General features: G+C 48.7%; 1 protein-coding gene across 5 annotated transcripts in view; it reads right to left on the reverse strand.

Annotated features, from left to right (window-relative positions):
- SHANK3 (SH3 and multiple ankyrin repeat domains 3) overlaps window positions 1–22,847 on the reverse strand; it is a 3,072,962-nt gene that overhangs the window by 2,016,434 nt on the left and 1,033,681 nt on the right. For all 5 annotated transcript variants that reach the window (XM_069629467.1, XM_069629466.1, XM_069629463.1 and 2 more), the window contains one exon: window positions 13,694–13,765. In XM_069629467.1, coding sequence (XP_069485568.1) covers window positions 13,694–13,765 — 72 coding nt within the window. The remainder of the gene's footprint in view (window positions 1–13,693; window positions 13,766–22,847) is intronic.

Here is a 22,847-nt window from a genome sequence, read left to right on the forward strand (position 1 = left end):
AATACTTGTGGTACAGGGTTTATGGGGCACTGTCCATTTGGATTGGGGAGAGGGTTGGGACAGAACTAAATTTGGCTCATTAAGTTAACTCAAAATAGCTCTTAAAGCAAGAGCTTGTCCGATGGGGAGAGTGAGATGTCCAAAATATATGCCAGCCGCACTCTTTAGCTTTATATGTAGCCGTACATACACACAAGATGGCAAGCAGAACTCTGTGAAATAAGATCCCCAGACTGCAGAAAGCTGATGCTAATGGTACGTTTAAATTTACCCACTCTTCAATAAATAAAGAAGGTGTGCACGTAGGCAGAACAAACCGTGCCTGCAAAATGGGAGACGATGAAGATTTGGATCATTCGCTGTTAATTTCTTGTTATTTCTCGGTTTTGCATAAGCTTGGACATGCATGTAAGCTATGTTTTATATAATTAATTGTAATGATCAAGTTTTTATATATAGCTTGTTTGAATATGTTAAAGCTGCTTTATTATTTTCGACTTGTTCTATGTGCATATTATGGAATATGATACATCGTATTAAATGTTGCAAACTTAATAGAGAAATATGATTAAATAAATATTGATTGAGTAATACTGGTCATTAGATGGTAGGCTTTAAAGATCACTTCACGGGGGCTTTGGAGTTCACATCCTAAGAATTATTTTGGCATGTAATGGCCAATACTGCATTTTAAAGCACCTGGGACCTGTTACATTGGTGAAAACTTTGGAATAAACAAAAAATCTTTTCCAAACGATTTGGAGACTCTTTTGTTCTGCCCAAAAGAGATTTTACACAAAACGTAGTGGCAAACATTGGTCAAACCTTTCAGCATTTGACGACTATTTCATAGAGGCATGTGGTGTTAAATAGGTATTTGAATGAATTAATTGGCTTGTTAATTTAAACTTTTTAACAGTAACTTAATTGGATTTGAATATAGGACAAATTAGTTATGAAAAATGTGGCATGGATTTGCCTTATCCCATGTGCCAGATGGGCAGAGTATCAAACTATGGCAATGTTTCCACTAGGACACTGTTATAATAAATATAGGGGACACTAAATGCAATATTTCCGATAAATGTAATGCATGGTAGCATCGAACAGAAACCTTTCTTGTACAAAAACGAGCGCATGCAAATTATTTAATACAGCAACATTGGGTATGCATGCCACGTATTTGTCCTTTGTGCTCCTTCTAGCTGTACAAAGGAACAGATTATGCCAATTTCCTCCAGGACCAACACATGGTTCAATTATTTTACCCATTAATAAATTTGTCAGCTAGGTAAAGTATCTGAAGATGACAGGGTTTGAACAATGACACAGCTGTAATAAGAAAGGACATTTACTGAAATATAATTTGCACAGTGGCAACAAACTCAAAACTTAATGTACAAAAGAAAAGGCAACTGGAACCACTGCAGGCTCATTGCCCAACATTCTCGCACAGTCCAGGACTCTGTCCTGGCTATACTTCTACTGACGTCTCACCCCTTCAGCATCTCCTTCTAGGCCGCCACACCATGGCCCAGAGCAACTGGCGAGCAACAATTTAGAGTGCAGCAAGCAACATGTTTCTCCCCAGCTACAAGTTGGGGACCACTGGACTAGACACTGCCCTGATTACCTCCAAAGAGCAGTGAAGACCTGAGTGAGGCTGAGCCATGAAAGCCCGGGGTGCCCCCACTTTTAAACCCTTGTTGATAGGCTGCTACATTCCCTCTGCTAACGCCATGAAAGAGCCACCTTGCCTTCTGAACTGCACCACTAGACTTTCCATTCAAGCCCGAACTTCTTTTCTGCGGGCTGTTTGTGCTCACACATGCTTCCCCGCAAGAAGCTTTGAAACGAAAAAAAGAAAGATTTCTAAGCAATAGACATAGGCATCGCAGCAAACAAGCAGAAGAGAGAGTGCCTAGATACAAGTTAAACAGACCAGCATGAAGCGCTATGAAAATGAAGAATGAAAATGCCCAACTAAAGTAAGACAAGAGAGAAGTACGATTAAAACCATTAACGTTTCAGAAATGGAGCAAAGACGACAGGATCCTCATGCATGGCCATAAGCAGCATCCAAAGCAGATGTTGGACATGGCACCGTCAAAGCTCTAGGGGCAGAATTGCAACTTTCCGAGGTATAAACCCCAGCTAAGGGGCCCAGCATCACATCCATGCCAGGACTAAAGCCCACCGAAGGGGCCCAGTAGCACATCCATTCCAACTCTAAAACCCAGCTAAGGGGCCCAGCATCACATCCATGCCAGGTATAAACCCCAGCAAAGGGGCCCAGCATCACATCCATGCCAGGTATAAACCCCACCAAAGGGGCCCAGCATCACATCCATGCCAGGTAGAAACCCCAGCAAAGGGGTCCAGCACCACATCCATGCCAGCTGTAAAGCTCATCGAAGAAGCCCAGCGTCACATCCATGCCTGGTCGAAATCCCACTAAAGGGGCCCAGTGTCAAATCCATGCCAGGTCTAAAGCCCACCGAAGGGGCCCAGCATCACATCCATGCCAGGTCTAAAGCCCACCGAAGGGGCCCAGCGTCACATCCATGCCAGGTCTAAAGCCCACCAAAAGGGGCCTAGCGTCACATCAATGCCAGGACTAAACCCCGGCTTAGGGGCCAGCATCACATCCATGCCAGGACAAAGCCCACCAAAGGGGCTCAGAATCATATTCATGCCAGGGCTAAAGCCCTCCAAAGGAGACCAGCATGACATATTTGCCAGATATAAACCCCAGCGAAGGGCCGCAGCATCATATCCCTGCCAGGTCTAAAGCCCACCAAAAGGGCCCAGCATCACATCCATGCCAGGTCTAAACTTGTGCTAAGGGGCCCAGCATCAAATCCATTCCAGGACTAAAGCCCACTGAAGGGGCCCAGCATCACATCCATGCCAACTCTAAACCCCAGCTAAGGGGCCCAGTATCACATCCATGCCAGGTATAAAGCCCACCAAAGGAGCCCAGCATCACATCCATGCTAGCTCTAAAGGCCACAAAGGGGCCCAGTGTCACATCTATGCCAGGTCTAGAGCCCTCTGAAGGTGCCCAGCATCACATCCATGCCTGGTCTAAAGCCCACTGAAGGGGCCCAGCATCACATTCCATGCCAGGTCTAAACCGCAGCTAAGGACCCCAGCATCACATCCATGCCAGGTATAAACCCCACCAAAGAAGCTCAGCATCACATCCATGCCAGCTCTAAAGCCCACCGAAGGGGCCCAGGGTCACATCCATGTCAGGTCTAAAGGCCTCAAACAGGGCCCAGCATCACATTCCATGGCAGTTCTAAACCGCAGCTAAAGACCCCAGCATTACATCCATGCCAGGTATACAGCCCACAGAAGGGGCCCAGCATCACATCCATGCCAGCTCTAAAGCCCACCGAAGGGGCCCAGTGTCACGTCCATGCCAGGTATAAACCCCACCAAAGGAGCTCAGCATCACATCCATGCCAGCTCTAAAGCCCACCGAAGGGGCCCAGTGTCACATCAATGTGAGGTCTAAAGGCCTCCAACAGGGCCCAGCATCACATCGATACCAGGTCTAAAGCCCACCAAAGGGGCCCAGCATCACATCCATGCCAGCTCCAAAGGCAAAGAAGGGGCTCAGTGTCACATCCATGTGAGGTCTAAAGGCCTCCAACAGGGCCCAGCATCACATCGATACCAGGTATATAGCCCACAGAAGGGGCCCAGCATCACATCCATGCCAGGTCTAAAGCCCACCAAAGGGGCCCAGCATCTCATCCATGCCAGGTCTAAAGGCCACGAAGGGGCCCAGTGTCACATCTATGCCAGGACTAAAGCCCACCGAAGGGGCCCAGTGTCACGTCCATGCCAGGTATAAACCCCACCAAAGGAGCTCAGCATCACATCCATGCCAGCTCTAAAGCCCACCGAAGGGGCCCAGTGTCACATCCATGCCAGGTCTAAACCCCACGAAGGGGCCCAGCGTCACATCAATGTGAGGTCTAAAGGCCTCCAACAGGGCCCAGCATCACATCGATACCAGGTCTAAAGCCCACCAAAGGGGCCCAGCATCACATCCATGCCAGCTCCAAAGGCAAAGAAGGGGCTCAGTGTCACATCCATGTGAGGTCTAAAGGCCTCCAACAGGGCCCAGCATCACATCGATACCAGGTATATAGCCCACAGAAGGGGCCCAGCATCACATCCATGCCAGCTCCAACGGCAAAGAAGGGGCTCAGTGTCACATCCATGTGAGGTCTAAAGGCCTCCAACAGGGCCCAGCATCACATCGATACCAGGTATATAGCCCACAGAAGGGGCCCAGCATCACATCCATGCCAGGTCTAAAGCCCACCAAAGGGGCCCAGCATCTCATCCATGCCAGGTCTAAAGGCCACGAAGGGGCCCAGTGTCACATCTATGCCAGGACTAAAGGCCTCCGACGGGACCCAGCATCACATTCCATGCCAAGTCTAAAGCCCACCAAAGGAGCCCAGCATCAGATCAATGCCAGGTCTAAACCCCAGCTAAGGGTCTCAACATCACATCCATGCCAGGTATAAAGCCCACCAACGGAGCCCAGCATCACATCCATGACATCTCTAAAGGCCACAAAGGTCCCCAGTGTCACATCTATGCCAGGACTAAAGCCCAGCTAAGGGGCCCAGCATCACATCCATGCCAGGTATAAAGCCCACCAAAGGAGCCCAGCATCACATCCATGCCAGGTATGAACCCCACCAAAGGGGCCCAGCATCACATCCATGCCAGGTAGAAACCCCAGCAAAGGGGCCCAGCACCACATCCATGCCAGCTGTAAAGCTCATCGAAGAAGCCCAGCGTCACATCCATGCCTGGTCGAAATCCCACCAAAGGGGCCCAGTGTCAAATCCATGCCAGGTCTAAAGCCCACCGAAGGGGCCCAGCATCACATCCATGCCAGGTCTAAAGCCCACCGAAGGGGCCCAGCGTCACATCCATGCCAGGTCTAAAGCCCACCAAAAGGGGCCTAGCGTCACATCAATGCCAGGACTAAACCCCGGCTTAGGGGCCAGCATCACATCCATGCCAGGACAAAGCCCACCAAAGGTGCCCAGAATCACATTCATGTCAGCTCTAAAGCCCTCCAAAGGAGACCAGCATGACATATTTGCCAGATATAAACCCCAGCGAAGGGGCCCAGCATCATATCCCTGCCAGGTCTAAAGCCCACCAAAAGGGCCCAGCATCACATCCATGCCAGGTCTAAACATGTGCTAAGGGGCCCAGCATCAAATCCATTCCAGGACTAAAGCCCACAGAAGGGGCCCTGCATCACATCCATGCCAACTCTAAACCCCAGCTAAGGGGCCCAGTATCACATCCATGCCAGGTATAAAGTCCACCAAAGGAGCCCAGCATCACATCCATGCCAGCTCTAAAGGCCACAAAGGGGCCCAGTGTCACATCTATGCCAGGTCTAGAGCCCTCTGAAGGGGCCCAGCATCACATCCATGCCTGGTCTAAAGCCCACCGAAGGGGCCCAGCATCATATTCCATGCCAGGTCTAAACCGCAGCTAAGGACCCCAGCATCACATCCATGCCAGGTATAAACCCCACCAAAGAAGCTCAGCATCACATCCATGCCAGCTCTAAAGCCCACCGAAGTGGCCCAGTGTCACATCCATGTCAGGTCTAAAGGCCTCAAACAGGGCCCAGCATCACATTCCATGGCAGTTCTAAATCGCAGCTAAAGACCCCAGCATCACATCCATGCCAGGTATACAGCCCACAGAAGGGGCCCAGTGTCATCCATGCCAGGTCTAAACCCCACAAAGGGGCCCAGCGTCACATCCATGCCCGGTGCAAAGCCCACCAAAGGGGCCTAGTGTCACATCCATGCCAGGACTAAACCCCAGCTAAGGGGCCCAGCATCACATCCATGCCAGATCTAAATCCCACTGAAGGGGCCCAGCATCACATCCATACCAGGTCTAAAGCCCAGCTGAGAGGCCCAGCATCACATCCATGCCAGCTTTAAAGACCACGAATGGGCCCAGTGTCACATCCATGCCAGGTATAAACCCCACCAAAGGGGCCCAGCATCACATACATGCCAGGTCTAAAGCCCACCAAAGGGGCCCAGCATCACATCCATGCCAGCTCCAAAGGCAAAGAAGGGGCCCAGTGTCACATCCATGTGAGGTCTAAAGGCCTCCAACAGGGCCCAGCATCACATTGATGCCAGGTATATAGCCCACAGAAGGGGCCCAGCATCACATCCATGCCAGGTCTAAAGCCCACCAAAGGGGCCCAGCATCACATCCATGCCAGGTCTAAAGGCCACGAAGGGGCCCAGTGTCACATCTATGCCAGGACTAAAGGCCTCCGACGGGACCCAGCATCACATTCCATGCCAAGTCTAAAGCCCACCAAAGGAGCCCAGCATCAGATCAATGGCAGGTCTAAACCCCAGCTAAGGGTCTCAACAACACATCCATGCCAGGTATAAAGCCCACCAAAGGAGCCCAGCATCACATCCATGACATCTCTAAAGGCCACAAAGGTCCCCAGTGTCACATCTATGCCAGGTCTAAACCCACCCAAAGGGGCCCAGCATCACATTCATGCCAGGTCTAAAACCCAACGAAGGGACCCAGCATCATTTTCATGCCAGGTCTAAACCCCAGCAAAGGGGCCCAGATTCACATCCAAGCTAGGTCTAAACCTGGGGTAAGGGGCCCAGAATCACATCCTTGGCAGGTATATACCCCAGCGAACGGCCCCAGCATCACATCCGTGCCAGGTCTAAACCTGATCTAAGAGGCCTAGTATCCCATCCATGCAAGGTCTAAAGCCCTCCCAAGGGGACCACCATCACATCCAAGTCAGGTCTAAAGCCCCCCCAAAAGGGACGAGCATCACATACATGCCAGGTCTGAAGCCCCCCAAAAAGGCCCAGCATCACATCCATACCAGACCTATAGTTCAGCTAAGGGGCACAGCATCACATCCAATCCAGGTCTAAAGCCCACAGAAGGGGGCCAGCATCACATCCATGCCAGGTTTAAAGCCCACCGAAAGGGACCAGCATCACATCCATGCCAGTTCTAAAGCCCACTGAAGGGGCCCAGCATCACATCCATGCCAGATATGAAGCCCTCCGAAAGGGACCAGCATCACATCCATGCCAGATATGAAGCCACCCGAAAGGGCCCAGCATCACATCCATGCCAAGTCTAAAGCCCACCGAAAGGGCCCAGCATCACATCCATGCCAGATGTGAAGCCCACCAAAAGGGACCAGCATCACATCCATGCCAGGTCTAAAGCCCCCGGAAGGGGCCCAGCATCACATCCATGCCAGATATGAAGCCCCCCGAAAGGGACCAGCATCACATACATGCCAGGTCTAAAGCCCCCTGAAAGGGCCCAGCATCACATCCATGCCAGGCCTATAGTTCAGTTAAGGGGCCCAGCATCAAATCCATGCCAGGACTAAAGCCCACTGAAGGGGCCCAGTGTCACATCCATGCCAGGTATAAAGCCCACCAAAGGAGCCCAGCATCACATTCATGCCAGCTCTAAAGGCCGCAAAAGGGCCCAGTGTCACATCTATGCCAGGTCTAAAGCCCACCAAAGGGGCCCAGCACCACAATCTTGCCAGGTCTAAAGCCCACCGAAGGGGCTCAGCATCACATCCATGCCAGGTATAAACCACAGCAAAGGGGCCCAGCACCACATCCTTGCCAGGTCTAAAGCCCACTGAAGGGGCCCAGTATCACATCCATGCCAGGTATAAACCACAGTGAAGGGACGCAGCATCACATTCATGCCAGGTCTAAAGCCCACTGAAGTCCCTATTAATACCACCACCGATTGTCTCATTACATATTTTAACGGCAAGAACATGAGTTTCCATTACTGGTCTTGACTCTTACAGCGTTTAGATGGTTTTTGATGCCGATGATGAGACCCCCATAAGGGCGAGCTCTCGGCCCTTTATTAGCCAAACTTTGAAACATTTGGTAGCCATCAATTAACAACTCGGAAAGCAGCCATGTTTCCTGTAACAGGAAAATATAATTCCGAAGCAAGAGATGTAAAGACGCTCCAGCCTCATGCAGATCGGAGAATCCCTGGGTATTCCAGGAAGAAATGACTGAGTCTCAATTTCCACTTGTTTGCACAGGAGCGCGATTTAAGACATGTCAATTCAGAATGCCCAAGATATTTGCATGCACGGAGCTATCATTATTGACAAATGGAACTTCGTAACCCATGGCATTCGTTGTTCTTTTATCATACTCGTGTTGGGGGGTCTTCTTCTGGGCTGGGCTGGGCTGACTTCAGTACGAACCCTGACTCCAAGGAGGCAGCCCAGCCGAAGTCTGTTTAGTTGAAACACGTGTTGGCTACTATCAGCTACTCTTGCATTCAAATGTGGGATACACAAATTGAGATTGTACTCCATATATGCGCAGTGTAGTGTTGAACATATTTGTTTACTCTGTTTAATTGTGGGTTCCCTGGGCATAGGGGCCTTAAAATCTCACCACCGCCCGCTGCATATACATTTGAGAATCATATTAGGTGTTTGCCTTTAATAATAGGTGGAACTTTGTTTACCTTTAGATACGTGCTTTGGGTTCCCAGTCATATGCCCTATCAGTAGTCCCCTTGTCTAGAACAGTATGAGAGTTCATGAACCTAGCAGATACCCACAAACATTAGCATGCAAGCTTCATGCATTTATTTATGGACATGTATGTCAACAATACCTTAATAAATATTGAACTTTAGCAGGTAACCGCACTGGAACATTACAATGTATTAGCTCTGGGCGGGACACTCCCACACCTTTATAGATCAGACTCACTAATACAACATGTTGCCAAACAATCACGTCACACAGGAGTAAAATAAAACTCTTGTGAGCTTATCCTTCATTTTCCCGTCACATTCTCTTTTAGCTCGGCTACACCTGCAAGTAGGCTGGCCACTCCTTGATTCCAGACATTATTTTGGTCAGTAATAGGAAGCCCAAATAAAATAGCCTCCACGCTACAAGGATCTGCTTGCGCGCATCTTGACACCATCACATAAACACGCGTCACTTATTGCACTAGGAGTTTTTCAATCACAAGCTGCCTTCATGAAAAACTCCCATACTAGTAAACACACAATATATTTTACTCTCTAATTTGGCACTCTCTTCAATCTACTTGTTGATTCAATATACCTCCAAAAGCCGTCCCTTGCTCTCATCTCTGCACATCTCTCTCCACAGGTCTCTCTGGTGTCTAAGTGTGCACCGCATTACACCTTCCCTGCTCTCTTTTTTGCCTTTCCATCCACAGACCATGGTCTCGATACCCCAGGTTAGGACACAAGACGTCAACATGCAGGCACGGTTCTGAGCTGTGAAGGAACTATTGTGGTGATTGTGTGCAGTGTGACAGCTCTCTAGCATAACATGAAATAACCTTGCAAATCACAGATGTTGCTATTAGACATGGTCCTCTTTTTTATCACCTGTGAAAGGATGAAAGGCATGGTACCCAGCCACTACTCAAGCATATGCATACAGTGTCCACAAAGTTCTCTGGAGATCTCCATGAATGTGAACCTGGCCCAACGGGATGAACACGGCCTCCACTTCACTGGCTCCCTCAGCCTTTCACTCTCTGTATTCGCCTCATTCTGTAGACAGTGGCCGGTTGCTTTCTATCAACGTCTATGTTTTATGAATCCCAAAAATAGGTGCACGCGTTCCTAGGCAGATTTGGCATCTGGCAAAGGAGAAACTGCACACTGCATGCCCCCCCCCCTCCGCCCCCACCACCTGCTCCGACCTTCTCGCCTCAAAGACATATAGTCGGGGCTGCATAGGGCCCCTAGTGAGTTCCTAATTATCTTTTTGTAAAACCCCTCAATAGACCATATACAATGCACAGCTAGTAAAGCAGCAAACCAATGCCCACTTTTCTCACCCTACCACTTTGCTCACACTCCAATGTTATAACAATATGCTGAAACAGAGCTCTCAAATTATTTCTGTACAAATTATAAATAACAGGGCTACATGCACCAACATACAATATGATGTGAGCCTTAAAGCCAAGGCGTGTTGACTATCTGAACCCTGGCATGGGGCCACCTGAGACCCTGTGCAATAGGTTGAAATACTTTGGCGACTTAGAGGCAGCAGCCAGCAGCTTGGTATAATGCACAGCTTGCTTAACATGTGCAGGCTCAGTATGCACCCTCAGCTGGCAGTAATAGATCTGTTCACAGTTGGGCTGGGCCCAGAATGACTGGGCACTGGGTAAATAAGGTGGCCCTTATCCGTCATTCCATACTCTGTCTTCAGCACCACACCTGTTTCCCTCTCGACTACCATGGTCCTTTATCAGATCACAGATGCATAGATCGTTACCTCCCACCCTAGCACTGTCCACTATCCGATCTAGAGACATGACCAGTGACAGGCCCATTACTGATCCATGGATACCTCTGGACACCTCCTGCCCTCAGCCTGTAATGCCCAGTATCAGATCTCAAGCCAGGACCGGTGGTAGAGACCCATTACTGATCCATCGACACCTCCGGCCTCCTGCATGAAATACCCAGTATCAGATCTCAAGCCAGGACTGGTGACAGACACCCATTACTGATCCATCGACACCTCCGGCCTCCTGCCTGAAATACCCAGTATCAGATCTCAAGCCAGGACTGGTGACAGACACCCATTACTGATCCATCGACACCTCCCGCCCCCGGCCTGTAATGCCCAGTATGAGATCCCAAGCCAGGACTGGCGACAGACATCCATTACTGATCCATCAACACCTTCCGTCCCCGGCCTGTAATGCCCAGTATCAGATCCCAAGCCAGAACTGGTGACAGACACCCATTACTGATCCATCAACACCTCCCGCCCCGCCCTGTAATGCCCAGTATCAGATCCCAAGCTAGAACTGGTGACAGACACCCATTAATGCTCCATGGACACCTCCTGCCACGGCCTGTATTTCTCAGTATCAGATCCCAAGCCAGGACTGGGGACAGAGGCCCATTAATGATCCATGGACACCTCCTGCCTGTGACAGTATCAGAATAGAAGTCATGACCAGTGAGGGGCCCATTGTAGATCTGCAGATATCTCCATCTCTCTGCACGGCCTAGTGTCAGATCAACGCCAAGACTGTGACACCACACATCCATTTCCCCTGCCTGTCATTCCCTCATTGCCCAGCATCAGATCATAGGCCATTACTGGAGACACGGAAGAGATCCACAGACCTCGCTGGCTAATATGAGATTACAAGACATGGCTGTTGAGAGAGTCATTGCAAAGGCACACGCCCTTCTGCCAATCCCTCCTCCTCCCCACCCACCAGAGACAGACACTCAGCACTGCCCAGAATGAGATCCCAAGCCATGACTGGTGACATAACAGACCCGAGAACCCCCACCCCACCTCCAGTACTGCCCGGCCTCGGATCAGATCAGATCCAATACTGCCCAGTATTAGATCTCAGGTCACGCTAGCTTACACATGTCATATTCATAGACCCCTCCTCCCCACCACTAGCCAACTCAGATCACATCCTATGACTTAATCAAATATACAAGGCCCCCACGCACTTCCACTTAACGATTGACCCATATCAGCACACATTTCATGGCTGGTGATGACCTGTTAAAGATCAATAGACTTCTTCCCAGAATACCTCAGTGTCTGTTCACAACCCATAACAGGTCACACATCAGATAATAATAGATGCACTGCCGCCCTCAAACCCCCGCCCCCCAGACCCCCTCCAAAAAAAGAAAGAACACGAAACACACAAGCACAGCGCATCCTGATTTCGAAATGAATGCCTGGGGCTCATTGCTACATTACTGGTCCACATAACCACTCCCCTTACCCAGCACTGCCCACCCGCCCATCTAACTATAAACCTTGACTGCTGACACATTGCAGATATATAGGCCTTACAGCCCATGGTGCCTCTTACAGAACCCTCCCCTCTCACCTTCCCCTGGGGTATTGCAATGCTTCCCACGACTGGATATACATTAAAGATCCCATTACCATTGTCCAATATTGTCTCATTGACCCTGCGTGGTGACCTCATAGATTCAAAGACCCTCCCCTCGTACACCCTATCAGCATCATATTGTTACCAATAACTGGCAATTCATCTCAGATATATAGACTTTGCATTACCATTGCCCAAAAGTAGCTCGAAGTAGATGGGTAACTTATCACAGATCCAGAACCCCTTTACTCTCAGATCCCACAGTAGTATTACACCACTACCCATGTCTGGGGAAACATTCAATATATACAGACTCCCTATTACCATTTCCCAATAGTTCTCAGTCGATGATGGGTAACTTATTACAGATCCCGAACAACTTTACTCTCAGAGCCCACAGCAGTATTACACCACCACCCATATATGGGAAACATTCAAGATATACAGACTCTCCATTACCATTGCCCAATAGTTCTCAGTTGAGGATGGGTAACTTATCACAGATCCAGAACCCCTTTACTCTCAGATTCGCAGCCGTATTACATCACTACCCATGTCTGGGGAAACATTTAAGATATACAGACTCTCCATTACCATTGCCCAATAGTTCTCAGTCGATGAAGGGTAACTTATCACAGATCCAGAACACCTTTACTCTCGGAGCCCACAGCAGTATTACACCACCACCCAGGTATGAGAAACATTCAAGATATACAGACTCTCCATTACCCTTGCCCAATAGTTCTCAGTCGATGATGGGTAACTTATCACAGAACCAGAACCTCTTTACTCTCTGATCCCCAGCAGTATTACATCACCACCCATGTCTGGGGAAACATTCAAGATATACAGACTCTCCATTATCATTGCCCAATAGTTCTCAGTCAATGATGGGTAACTTATTACAGATCCAGAATCCCTTTACTCTCAGATTCCCAGAAGTATTAAATCACCACCCATGTCTAGGGAAACATTCAAGATATACAGACTCCCCATTACCATTGCCCAATAGTTCTCAGTCGATGATGGGTAACTTATCACAGATCCAGAACCCCTTTACTCTCAGATCCCCAGCAGTATTACATCACCACCCATGTCTGGGGAAACATTCAAGATATACAGACTCCCCATTACCATTGCACAATAGTTCTCAGTCAATGATGGGTAACTTATCACAGATCCAGAACACCTTTACTCTCAGAGCCCACAGCAGTACTACACCACCATCCATGAATGGGAAACATTCAAGATATAAAGACTCTCCATTATTGTTGTCCAATAGTTCTCAGTAGATGATGGGTAACTTATCACAGATCCAGAATCCCTTTACTCTCAGATCCCCAGCAGTATTACATCACCACCCATGTCTGGGGAAACATTCAAGATATACAGACTCCCCATTACCATTGCACAATAGTTCTCGATCAATGATGGGTAACTTATCACAGATCCAGAATCCCTTTACTCTCAGATCCCCAGCAGTATTACATCACCACCCATGTCTGGGGAAACATTCAAGTTATACAGACTCCCCATTAGCATGACCCAGTATTAGCTCTGCTGGAAACGGTATTGCAGTGCCTCTCAGACTTCCCTTCCACCTCCCCCACCAGCATTAGACCACCACCCATGCCTGGTGGCACATCACATCGCTCTTGATTGCAGCACAATGCTCTTACCTTGGTGTGGAGCTTTGCAAACTGCTTGTCGTCCAGAGGGCTCTGGGTGTAAACTCTCCTCTTATACCGGAACTGGAAGGGAGATAATGAAGGGGGCTTTGAGATGTTGGTTGTGAAGAGTGGAACCAATGTCATTTAAGCTTCCATCGCACTTAAATCCAAACTCTACAGACAATGCTATAGCTAGCATGCCACACATTACATCATAAGTACCATACACCGGCACAGGTACCTACCGTACCATCCCATACAATGACATTACACACTATACCAGGCCATGTAGCCTAATGTGATCAGTAGGCACTGGGGACATCTCACCTGGTGGGGGGTCTCAGACAGTAGCACAGTAGGGTGGGATGGGGTCTGGGATACAATCTACCCTAGTAGTGTCTCTGGGACAGTAAATGGGTACCATAGAATAATACTCAGTCGAGAAGTATGTTCGTAGGTGTATACAGGGCAAGACTGCAAAATGATTCCTCCTCCAGACCTTTGAAGCTGTGACACCCCAGACTGTAATTCAACAGTAGCCACAAAATAGTGGAGTTATGAGTAATCCCAATGAAGTAATTGGTATTGGGCAGTTTTCTAACGCACGGGTGCTTGTTGCTGAGTCGAGTGGGTCCTTTCTCTGTGCCCCATAGAGCCAGGGCATCAACCGAGAAACATGATTATGGCAGCAAAGAATCAGCACACCTTGGGAATGGCTACCAGTGCCAGGCTGGAAGGCCCTGCCACCGGCTTCAGGACACAATGTTCCTTTCTCTGCCAGCTAGACAGGGCGCGGCCCAATGGGCACTTGTCCAAAGGGTAGGCCACCTGGGTTCAGATGTGGGCCAGCACCGCTGAAGGATTTACAGGCCAGGTTAGCTTGTTCCCAGGGTTTCCCTCCAAAGCATTGTTTGTAGTGGCTCACATAACTTAAGGGGAGGTTGATATACAAGGCACAGCAATCGTCTCCATCTACATCCTGCCATCTATCGCCTAATTGCCAATTTGGATGCATCATGTGACAACTCTGCCAAGTTGCACCTGGTGTGTTCTGAGTGCTGGGCACAGGATGAAAGAATCGGGTCGCTGGCTCGGGCTGTATTAGGGAACAGGCAGTGACACACAGGATTGGTGGTAATTTTCTGCAAAGTCCATAGAAGTCAGTGCTTTCAATAGGATATAAAAATGATGAGGAGCCTTAAGGTGCCACAAAGCAATATTTGCTGTCGAGAACACCTTAGGTGTGGCCTAAGCGCCTTAATTAGCTAAGCTGCCTTTAAAAGTGATGTGGCCTGTGTGAGCAAAACCGATGGTATTAGGTTGCCTGTAGCAGAAACGGGCGTGTACCCTGCAGATCAGAATACACATCCGTGTACGGTAGCTCCAGGGCTAAGCATGTCCTCTGTGGTAATCTGTGTGTAACCTGGAGGGCAGAGCACCCTCCACCAGTGGCGCTACACCATTGGCTAATCGGTTCCACCCCCTCTCCTCCCAAATGTGAGTTGAGGGGCGGGGCGTCCACACTTTCTTTTTGTTATGCAGATGGCAGGGAGGCCTTTCTTGAAACTTGCAGATTTCATGGCTTCGTCCACCTCTCTGCTTAACAAAAAGCATGTTCGCGCATCAGCCCCCTCCCCACGGATGTGAAAGAGCACATAACATTGTCATATCTTGGCTCGCATCCGTGGGAGGGGGCTGCTGATGTGTGCACTTGCTTTTTGTCAAGCAGAGCGAGGAGGGAAGTCTTTCCCTGAAACTGGCAGTGTTAAAGTTTTACTGTGTTCGTGCAGAAAAATGTATTTGCAAACACGCAGCAAAACGTTAAAGCTGCTAGTTTCAGGAAAGGTGTCCCTCAACTCTCTGCCTAAAAAAAAAATCAAATGCACACATCAGCCCCCTCGCCACGGATGCGAGCTGACATATAACAACGTATGTGCTCTTTCACATACTGATGTGTGCACTTGCTTTTTGTTAAGCAGAGAGGGGAGGGAAGCATTGTTGTATGTTAGCTCAATATGTATGCATGCATGTGTGCAGGGAATGTGCATATGTATTTGTGTGTGTGTTTGTGTGTGTGTGTGTGTGTGTGTGTGTGAGAGAGAGAGAGAGAGAGAGAGAGAGAGAGACAGAGAGAGAGAGAGAGAGAGAGAGAAGGAGTGCATGAAGAATGGCGGACTGATTCTATGTCAAGACTGGAGGCGAACATTATGCTTCAACTTCTATTTATTTAGTCCTCAGCAGTTTCAACAAAAACATAATAAAAAACTGAAAAGGATCTTCTTCATCCCTTTTCTCTTCTTATAAACTACAAATCCCACTGTCTCTGTAGTCCCATCTCCTTCTGTCCAGCTTATGACACCCTTCCTGTTCCTGGACTACTCCTCTTCTTTAACTGCTCTTCAGCAGATAAGTACCCATTTTTCACTACTACGAGCAATGTAGATTATCTAGGCAATTTACCGATTTTCACAGAGCATACAGAGGGGAAAGTAGTTTTAGAAGGCAAGCAGCGAGATGTATAATGTGATGATACGTTAATGTGATTATATATTTATATATTATATATTTGTACGACGTAGACGCTTATGTACAGCAACTGAGGGATCTTTCGGTACACAGCCGACAGGATCCTGTGTTTCTAGGAAGCACATCAGTGAGTGTAGTTAGGTATTTAATTTTTCTAGAAGCAGAGATCAGCCGAGGCAGGCGAGCCCCATGCCGTATTCTGGCACGCCTGGGGGCTCGTCCTTCCTCGCAGCTGTTAGAAGTTCGGTGGGCGGAGTCAAGAGCAGCAGAGTGCTACGCCCCCCTCCAACGGAGAGTGTGAGCCAGTGCGCCAAAGCACCCCATCGCATTTAGTAAGCAACAGCAATACGGAGAGTTCTCAGAGCGGCGCCCGGCGGTGAACAATTGTCTACCTCGTGCAGCCGGTGCACTCATACATCACAAGCTTTGCACACGTCTGCAGAGGCGGATTACAAACAAGAAGGATCGAAGGATCCAGATGCTTGATCGAGCGGGAATCAGCCCAGAAGTCCGCGAATTGTGAGGGAAGCTATCCTCCACATAACACAGCCCCAGAAAGCCCATAACCGGGACAATCAGGCGCGAAGAGCAAGTGAGAGCTCATTAAGGTGCTAGCCACAGGGAAAGAAAAAAGAAGAAAAAAAGTGGTCAATTAAGACATAGCTTTGTCAGTGCTACATACAGAAGCAATAGATATTAGCCAAGTTAGTACATCGCAAGCAACGTAGCACTCGGCATGCGCAGACACCTATCACAAGTATCAGGCACACAGCACACAGGATCATGTAAGAGTTTGAATGCAGCGAGGAGGAGCAATTGCTGGACCTCGCCTCCAGCTTCAAAGAAGTGCTGGGAAGCTCGTTGATCGATGCGGTGGCACAAGGGGTGAAACCCTTACAAGACCGGCTGGTGACCCTAGAATCCATGCTAAGCCAGCCCCGAGAAAGCACCAAGGAGACAGACAGCACGTCCGCGCAGCCCTCAAGTAAGGGACTGAAGGGGAGTAATCAGACCCGCAAGAGGAACCCTATTATACTCCCCGGGTCGACCTTACGGGTTGGAAGAAAAGGCCCCGCAGGCAGCCAACGCTTTTGCCAAGCTGAGAGAGGCCTTCATGCAAAGGTCGGCAGTGCAAAGCCTACCGACCACCTCCCCAGGGGAAGAACATTTGGGCAAAGATGACCCAGGCTCGGAAGAAGAGCCAGCAGAAGGCGATCTGTCCTCCCATGAGGAAGAAGAGAAAGCAGAGGAAGACAGATCCTGGAGGAGTACTGGATATATCGAGACCGCTAGCTAAGATAATGGATCTGGTGGAAAGAGCCACAGACACCGCAGAAGAAGTCGACCCAGAAGCTCTAGCTAATTGGGCTCAAAGAGCAGCATACCTATTAGGCAACGCAAACTGCGCCATCTCCTCGGAGAGGAGGAGAGGCCTACTGCTTATAATAGACCCCAAGCTAAGTGATCTAGCATCCTATGAAGCTGGAGAGGCGGCGCAAGGGCTACTCTTTGGGGAGACTTTTGGCAAAGAGATGGGCAGGTTCGTTGGCACCTATACATCTCTGGAGAAGGCACAAGTGTCAATACGCAAAATATTCCTATGCAGAGTTTTTTCTGGGGCCAGCCTCTATCGGGGTCGAGCAGCCGGTCACTTGCAGGGAGGCAGAAGACCCCAGAATTCCAGAACAAAGTATTGGGAAAGTAAGCAACAAGACTCCTACTTCCCAGCAAGAGGATGTTTTTCAAGAGGAGGCAGAGGAGCTGGCCGAGGCCAAAGCTTTACCCCAGGTGAGAACCACAAAGTATCCTCCAGTTGGAGGGAGAACAGGCATTTTCTGGGGAAACTGGTGCATGCTTTGCTGTGATGCATGGGTTTTGTAAATGTTCATAGTTCTGAATACTGAATTTATAAAAAAAACCATAAAAGTAGAGTGGCACCAGCAAGCTCACCTGGCGCAAGCGGAACAGGAGAGTCTAGACCACGTACTGCGCCAGCTAGAATTGAAAGGGGCCATATAGAGATGCAAATCAACCCCAAGATTTGTCAGCAATATTTTTCTGGTCCTCAGAAAAGCGAAAGTGTAACCAGTCATAAACCTAAAGGAATTAAAGATCTGTATTGTCTACCGCCACTTCAAAATGGAAGGGATACACCAGCTAAGAGACTCCCTGAGAGAGCGAGACTGGTTAACAAGATTAGACTTGAGGGACGCATACCTGACAGTGCCAGTGCAAGAAGAGTTCAGGACCTTCCCGGCTTTCCACTGGACCTGCCAACTATGGCAATTCAAAACAATGCCCTTCGGGCTAGCCTCAGCACCTTAGGCTTTTACTAAGCTGATGAGACCAGTAGCAGCAGCGATCCAAGAGAAGGGTATTTGGATGACCTTCTGCTTTTAGCAGAGGATCGGGAGGCACTAAAATATCAGACCGCATGTGTGCAAGATCTCTTCACCTCGCTAGGATTTCTAGTGAATACGGAGAAATCGGACACCACGCCGGCTCAAAGACTGGACTTCCTGGATTTAGTCCTGGACACCAGGAAAGAAACCCTAGAATTGCCTGCCCGAAAGATAAGGGACATAAAAAAGGAAATCAGGGACTGCCTAAGCAAGCAGAAAATATCGATCAGAGTCCTAGCGAGGATAGTGAGGATGCTAACAGCATAGATCCAAGTTATCTTCCCATGTACCCTGCACTATCGAGCATTACAGAGACTGAAGATCAGACACTTACAGCAAGGCCTGAATTAACACCAGTTAATTGACTTAGATCAGGAATCCATCACAGAACTGGATTGGTGGTTGAAGAATATGGACACCTGGAATGGTCGTACCATTTTCGAAGATCGACCACATCTGGTTATAGAATCGAACGCCAGCCAAGTGGGCTGGGGAGCAAGATGGGAGTCTCTAGAGACTGGACGGAAATGGAGTGGGGAGGAACTCTGCCTACACATAAACTGTTTGTAACTCCTAGCGGGTTCCTTCGCCATCAAGGCGTTAACGAGAGGGAGAATGAGTTCCAGGTTGCTAGCAGAGCTAGCAAAGGACTTTTGGCATTTTTGCCTACAGTCAGGAAAGTCAGTGACAGCAGAATACCTACCAGAGGCACTCAATGTAGTAGCTGACTGGAACTCTCAGTATCTAACATACTACAGTGACTGGAGACTGAGCGCGGAAGTCTTTCAGCGACTGAACCAGCTGTAGGGCCCAGGCCACACCGATCTGTTCATGTCACGCCTCAACGCGCAGACGCCCAACTACTTCAGCTGGAGATTGGACTTGTCCGCCCAGGGCACAGATGCATTTCTCCAAAGATGGGCAGGAAAGCTGCGTAACGCGTTTCCTCCCTTCGTGCTGTTGAGCAGAGCGCTAGCGAAGTGTCGGAGAGAGAAAGAGGAATTGATTGTGATAGCGCCGATATGGAAGTCGCAAGTTTGGTTTCCGACAGTTATGGAACTGTTGGCAGACATTCCTCGAGTCCTCCCAGATGGAGAGCAGCTACTCACAGACCCAGCTAGGTTGTTTCATCCTCTGAGAGTGAGAGGGACTCTCCCGCTAATAGCGTACAGGATATCAGGAGACGCTGGGCGCTGCCAGGCATTTCGACGCAAGCTGCAGAGCACATGGCAGAATCTTGGGTGCCATCCACTCAGAGAAGCTACGACGCAGTTTAGGCCAAGTGGTCGAGCTGGTCTAGAGGGAGAAATGTTCATCCCATTTCAGCCCCTGTAGTGGCAATCTTGAATTTTCTAGCACACCTGTTACAAGATGGGAAAGTATTTTGTACCATTGGGGTGTACAGGTCGGCCATTTCAGTGAGCCACCTCCCAGTCGAAGGGATTACAGCAGGGGAACATCCGGCAGTAACCAGACTCATAAAGGGAGCCCGATATAAAGCACCACCGGTACCGAGATACAATCAATTGTGGGATGTTACAGTACTGCTGCGGTTACTAGCGAGTTGGCCGGCAGACAGGTATCCATCACTTAAGCAGCTGTCAAGCAAATTGGCAATGCTACTATGTTTGGTCTCTTGCAAGCGAGTAGCAGACGTCAGGGCGCTGGAAATACACAGGAAGACTTACAGTCCAAGGCATTGACCGTTTCAATAGTTAGAAGTACAAAGACACGTTCCAGTACAGTGCATTATCCCTACTTCCCGAACAACATCAAATGGTGCGTAGCAAAGTGTATTAAAGAATACGAGAACAAGACAGCAGAGTGTAGAGCAGCCGGTACTACACAGCTGTTTATAGCGCGCAGGAAAACTTTTCAAGCAGGTGCGACAGCCACCATAGCGAGGTGGGTGAGAGAGGTGATGCAGCTCGCAGGCACAGACTTGAGAGAATATAGGGCGCATTCAGTGAAAGGTGCGATGCATCCAGAGCGTTCACGGCAGGGGTGTCTCTGCAGGATATCATGCAAGCACCTGATTGGGCTACCGATAATACTTTTAAAGAGTTTTATTTCAAGCCAATTGAAGGATTGGCTACGACTGTATTGGAAAAGCTTTGAACAAGCATAATGCTCGCCTCCAGTCTTCACATAGAATGAAGATTACCCCTGCTATTTGTGCAGGGGTTCTGGATTCTATTAAAGACTAGGAGGCGAGCATTAAATTCCCACCCTTTCATGTACTGTTTACATTGTATGCATTTGGTGATAACTGAATGACAGTACAAGCACTCCACCCTGATATTGTTGTTTGTATGATCCTTAGGCAGTGGCCGAAGTGAGCGGGAGCAGTCGCGAGCGGTGCTCCTCTACTTTTTTAAATAATGTTTTACAGCTCCTATACTTTTATTTTAAAAAGAAACCATTCCGGAATGGTTTCGTTTTAAAATAAAAGTGTAGGAAGACGTTGCAGCTTGCACTTTCAGTGCACTGCACTGAACGTTCCCTTAAACAGCAGGTGCACGGGTTTGGGGGTTTGCATTGTGTGTGGGAGGGGATGTGGTGATGGGGTTTGTGGGGAGTGGGTGCAGGCCAGCAGGGAACATAGTTCCACTACTTCTTTTTGTACACTTCGACCACTGTCCTTAGGGGGAGACCAGAAGAACAATTGAGGTCGAGGGATCGTAGGCAGCAAGGCCTGGGAGAAGCTGAGTAGCGCCAGCATGGAGCAGCGACGTTGAGTCTGCGAAAGTTGGATTTTGTTCGCCCAGTTGGGTGGACATTGTTTGAGAGTTCAGGGGATGCAGTTCAGAGCATGTCAAGAAGAGGAGGAGTCCAGGAACAGGAAGGGGGTCATAAGCTGGACTGAAGGAGATAGGACTACAGAGACAGTGGGATTTGTTGTTTATAAGAAGAGAAAGGGGATGAAGAAAATCCCTTTCAGTTTTTTTCTTATGTTTTTGTAGAAACTGCTGAGGAGTAAATAAATAGATGTTGAAGCATAATGCTCGCCTCCTCGTCTTTAATAGAATAAAGACTCCCTGTGCAAATAGTAGGGGTAATCTTGCGTATGTGAATGAGCGAGTGTACAGTGAATAGGGGCGCGATTGCGCATGTGAATGAGCAAGTGTACAGTGAATAGGGGTGCGATTGCGCATGTGGATGAGCGAGTGTAGGGTGAATAGGGGTGCCAGTGAATGGTATGTTTGAGCGATACGCTCTTGCCCTACACAACAAAAGATGATCATGCGGCCCACGTTCACTAACCAGTACCCCCCTCAGAGGCTGAAAAATATACTCTCCAAATTGATGCTGACAAAATATAAAATAAAACATTAGGAAATGTGTACTCTAACAAGGGGGGAGGGGCAGACTGAAGCCTACCTGCTTTGCTGGTGCAGCTATGACCAAAACCTCTGTCAGGTTTCCGTGGAAGTTCTACTGCCCAGAGAATCAAGTGCTAGCCAGCAGCACCCAGAAGACTCAGTATCAGTGGACGGTAGTGCCTAGAGGGGGTACTGAAGGTGCCGCAAACGTTTACTGGGCACTTTTTCCAAAATCCTGAGAAGAAACAGACTGACCATGCAAGACGACTGAAACAAATACAGGCTGGTGTTAGACGTTTCATTGTGAGGGAAGCGTGGGTTAAGGTAATAAAACAGGTAAGGGAAGTATATGGGGAATGCGGGAGGGTCTCCCTCCACATATACTTGCAGTGAAAGGAAAGAATCAGTTTTTCTTGCATCGATCACATCGATCCCCGGTTAGGAGGCATCAAGGGCTGCCTTACTTTGTTGAAGCTCTCAGGGGACACAGCCTTGAGACTTGCTCTGCTAGTGAGATGTTTGCTCCACACCAGAGACTTAGTCAGAAAGTAACTGTGCTGACCATGGTGTGCCTGGCCCTGAATCTGACTGCGGGTGCTTGTTGGGCAGGCATATATCTTCATAGGACCAAGCCTGAAGAACCAGGGCAACACTTAGGCATTTTCTGTCATGTTTTTAGACTTTTGTTTGATTAGCATTGAGGTTATTTCTCAAACATTTTAGATGCTTCTAATTACTTTTATTCGTGGCATGGGGATAGTAAAAGTGACTTGTTTTAGACACTATTATTCAAAAGTCTCCATAGTGCTTTACAAGTTGAGTTTTCAACCCTCCTGCATCATTGCGCCTTTTATGAGTAACTCTTGAGCTTGGCCCTCGTTGCAAAATGGAGGACAAGGCATATCACCGGAG

This window comes from Ambystoma mexicanum, chromosome 12, assembly GCF_040938575.1.
Source record: "Ambystoma mexicanum isolate Mex_15411 chromosome 12, UKY_AmexF1_1, whole genome shotgun sequence".
NCBI lineage: Eukaryota > Metazoa > Chordata > Amphibia > Caudata > Ambystomatidae > Ambystoma > Ambystoma mexicanum.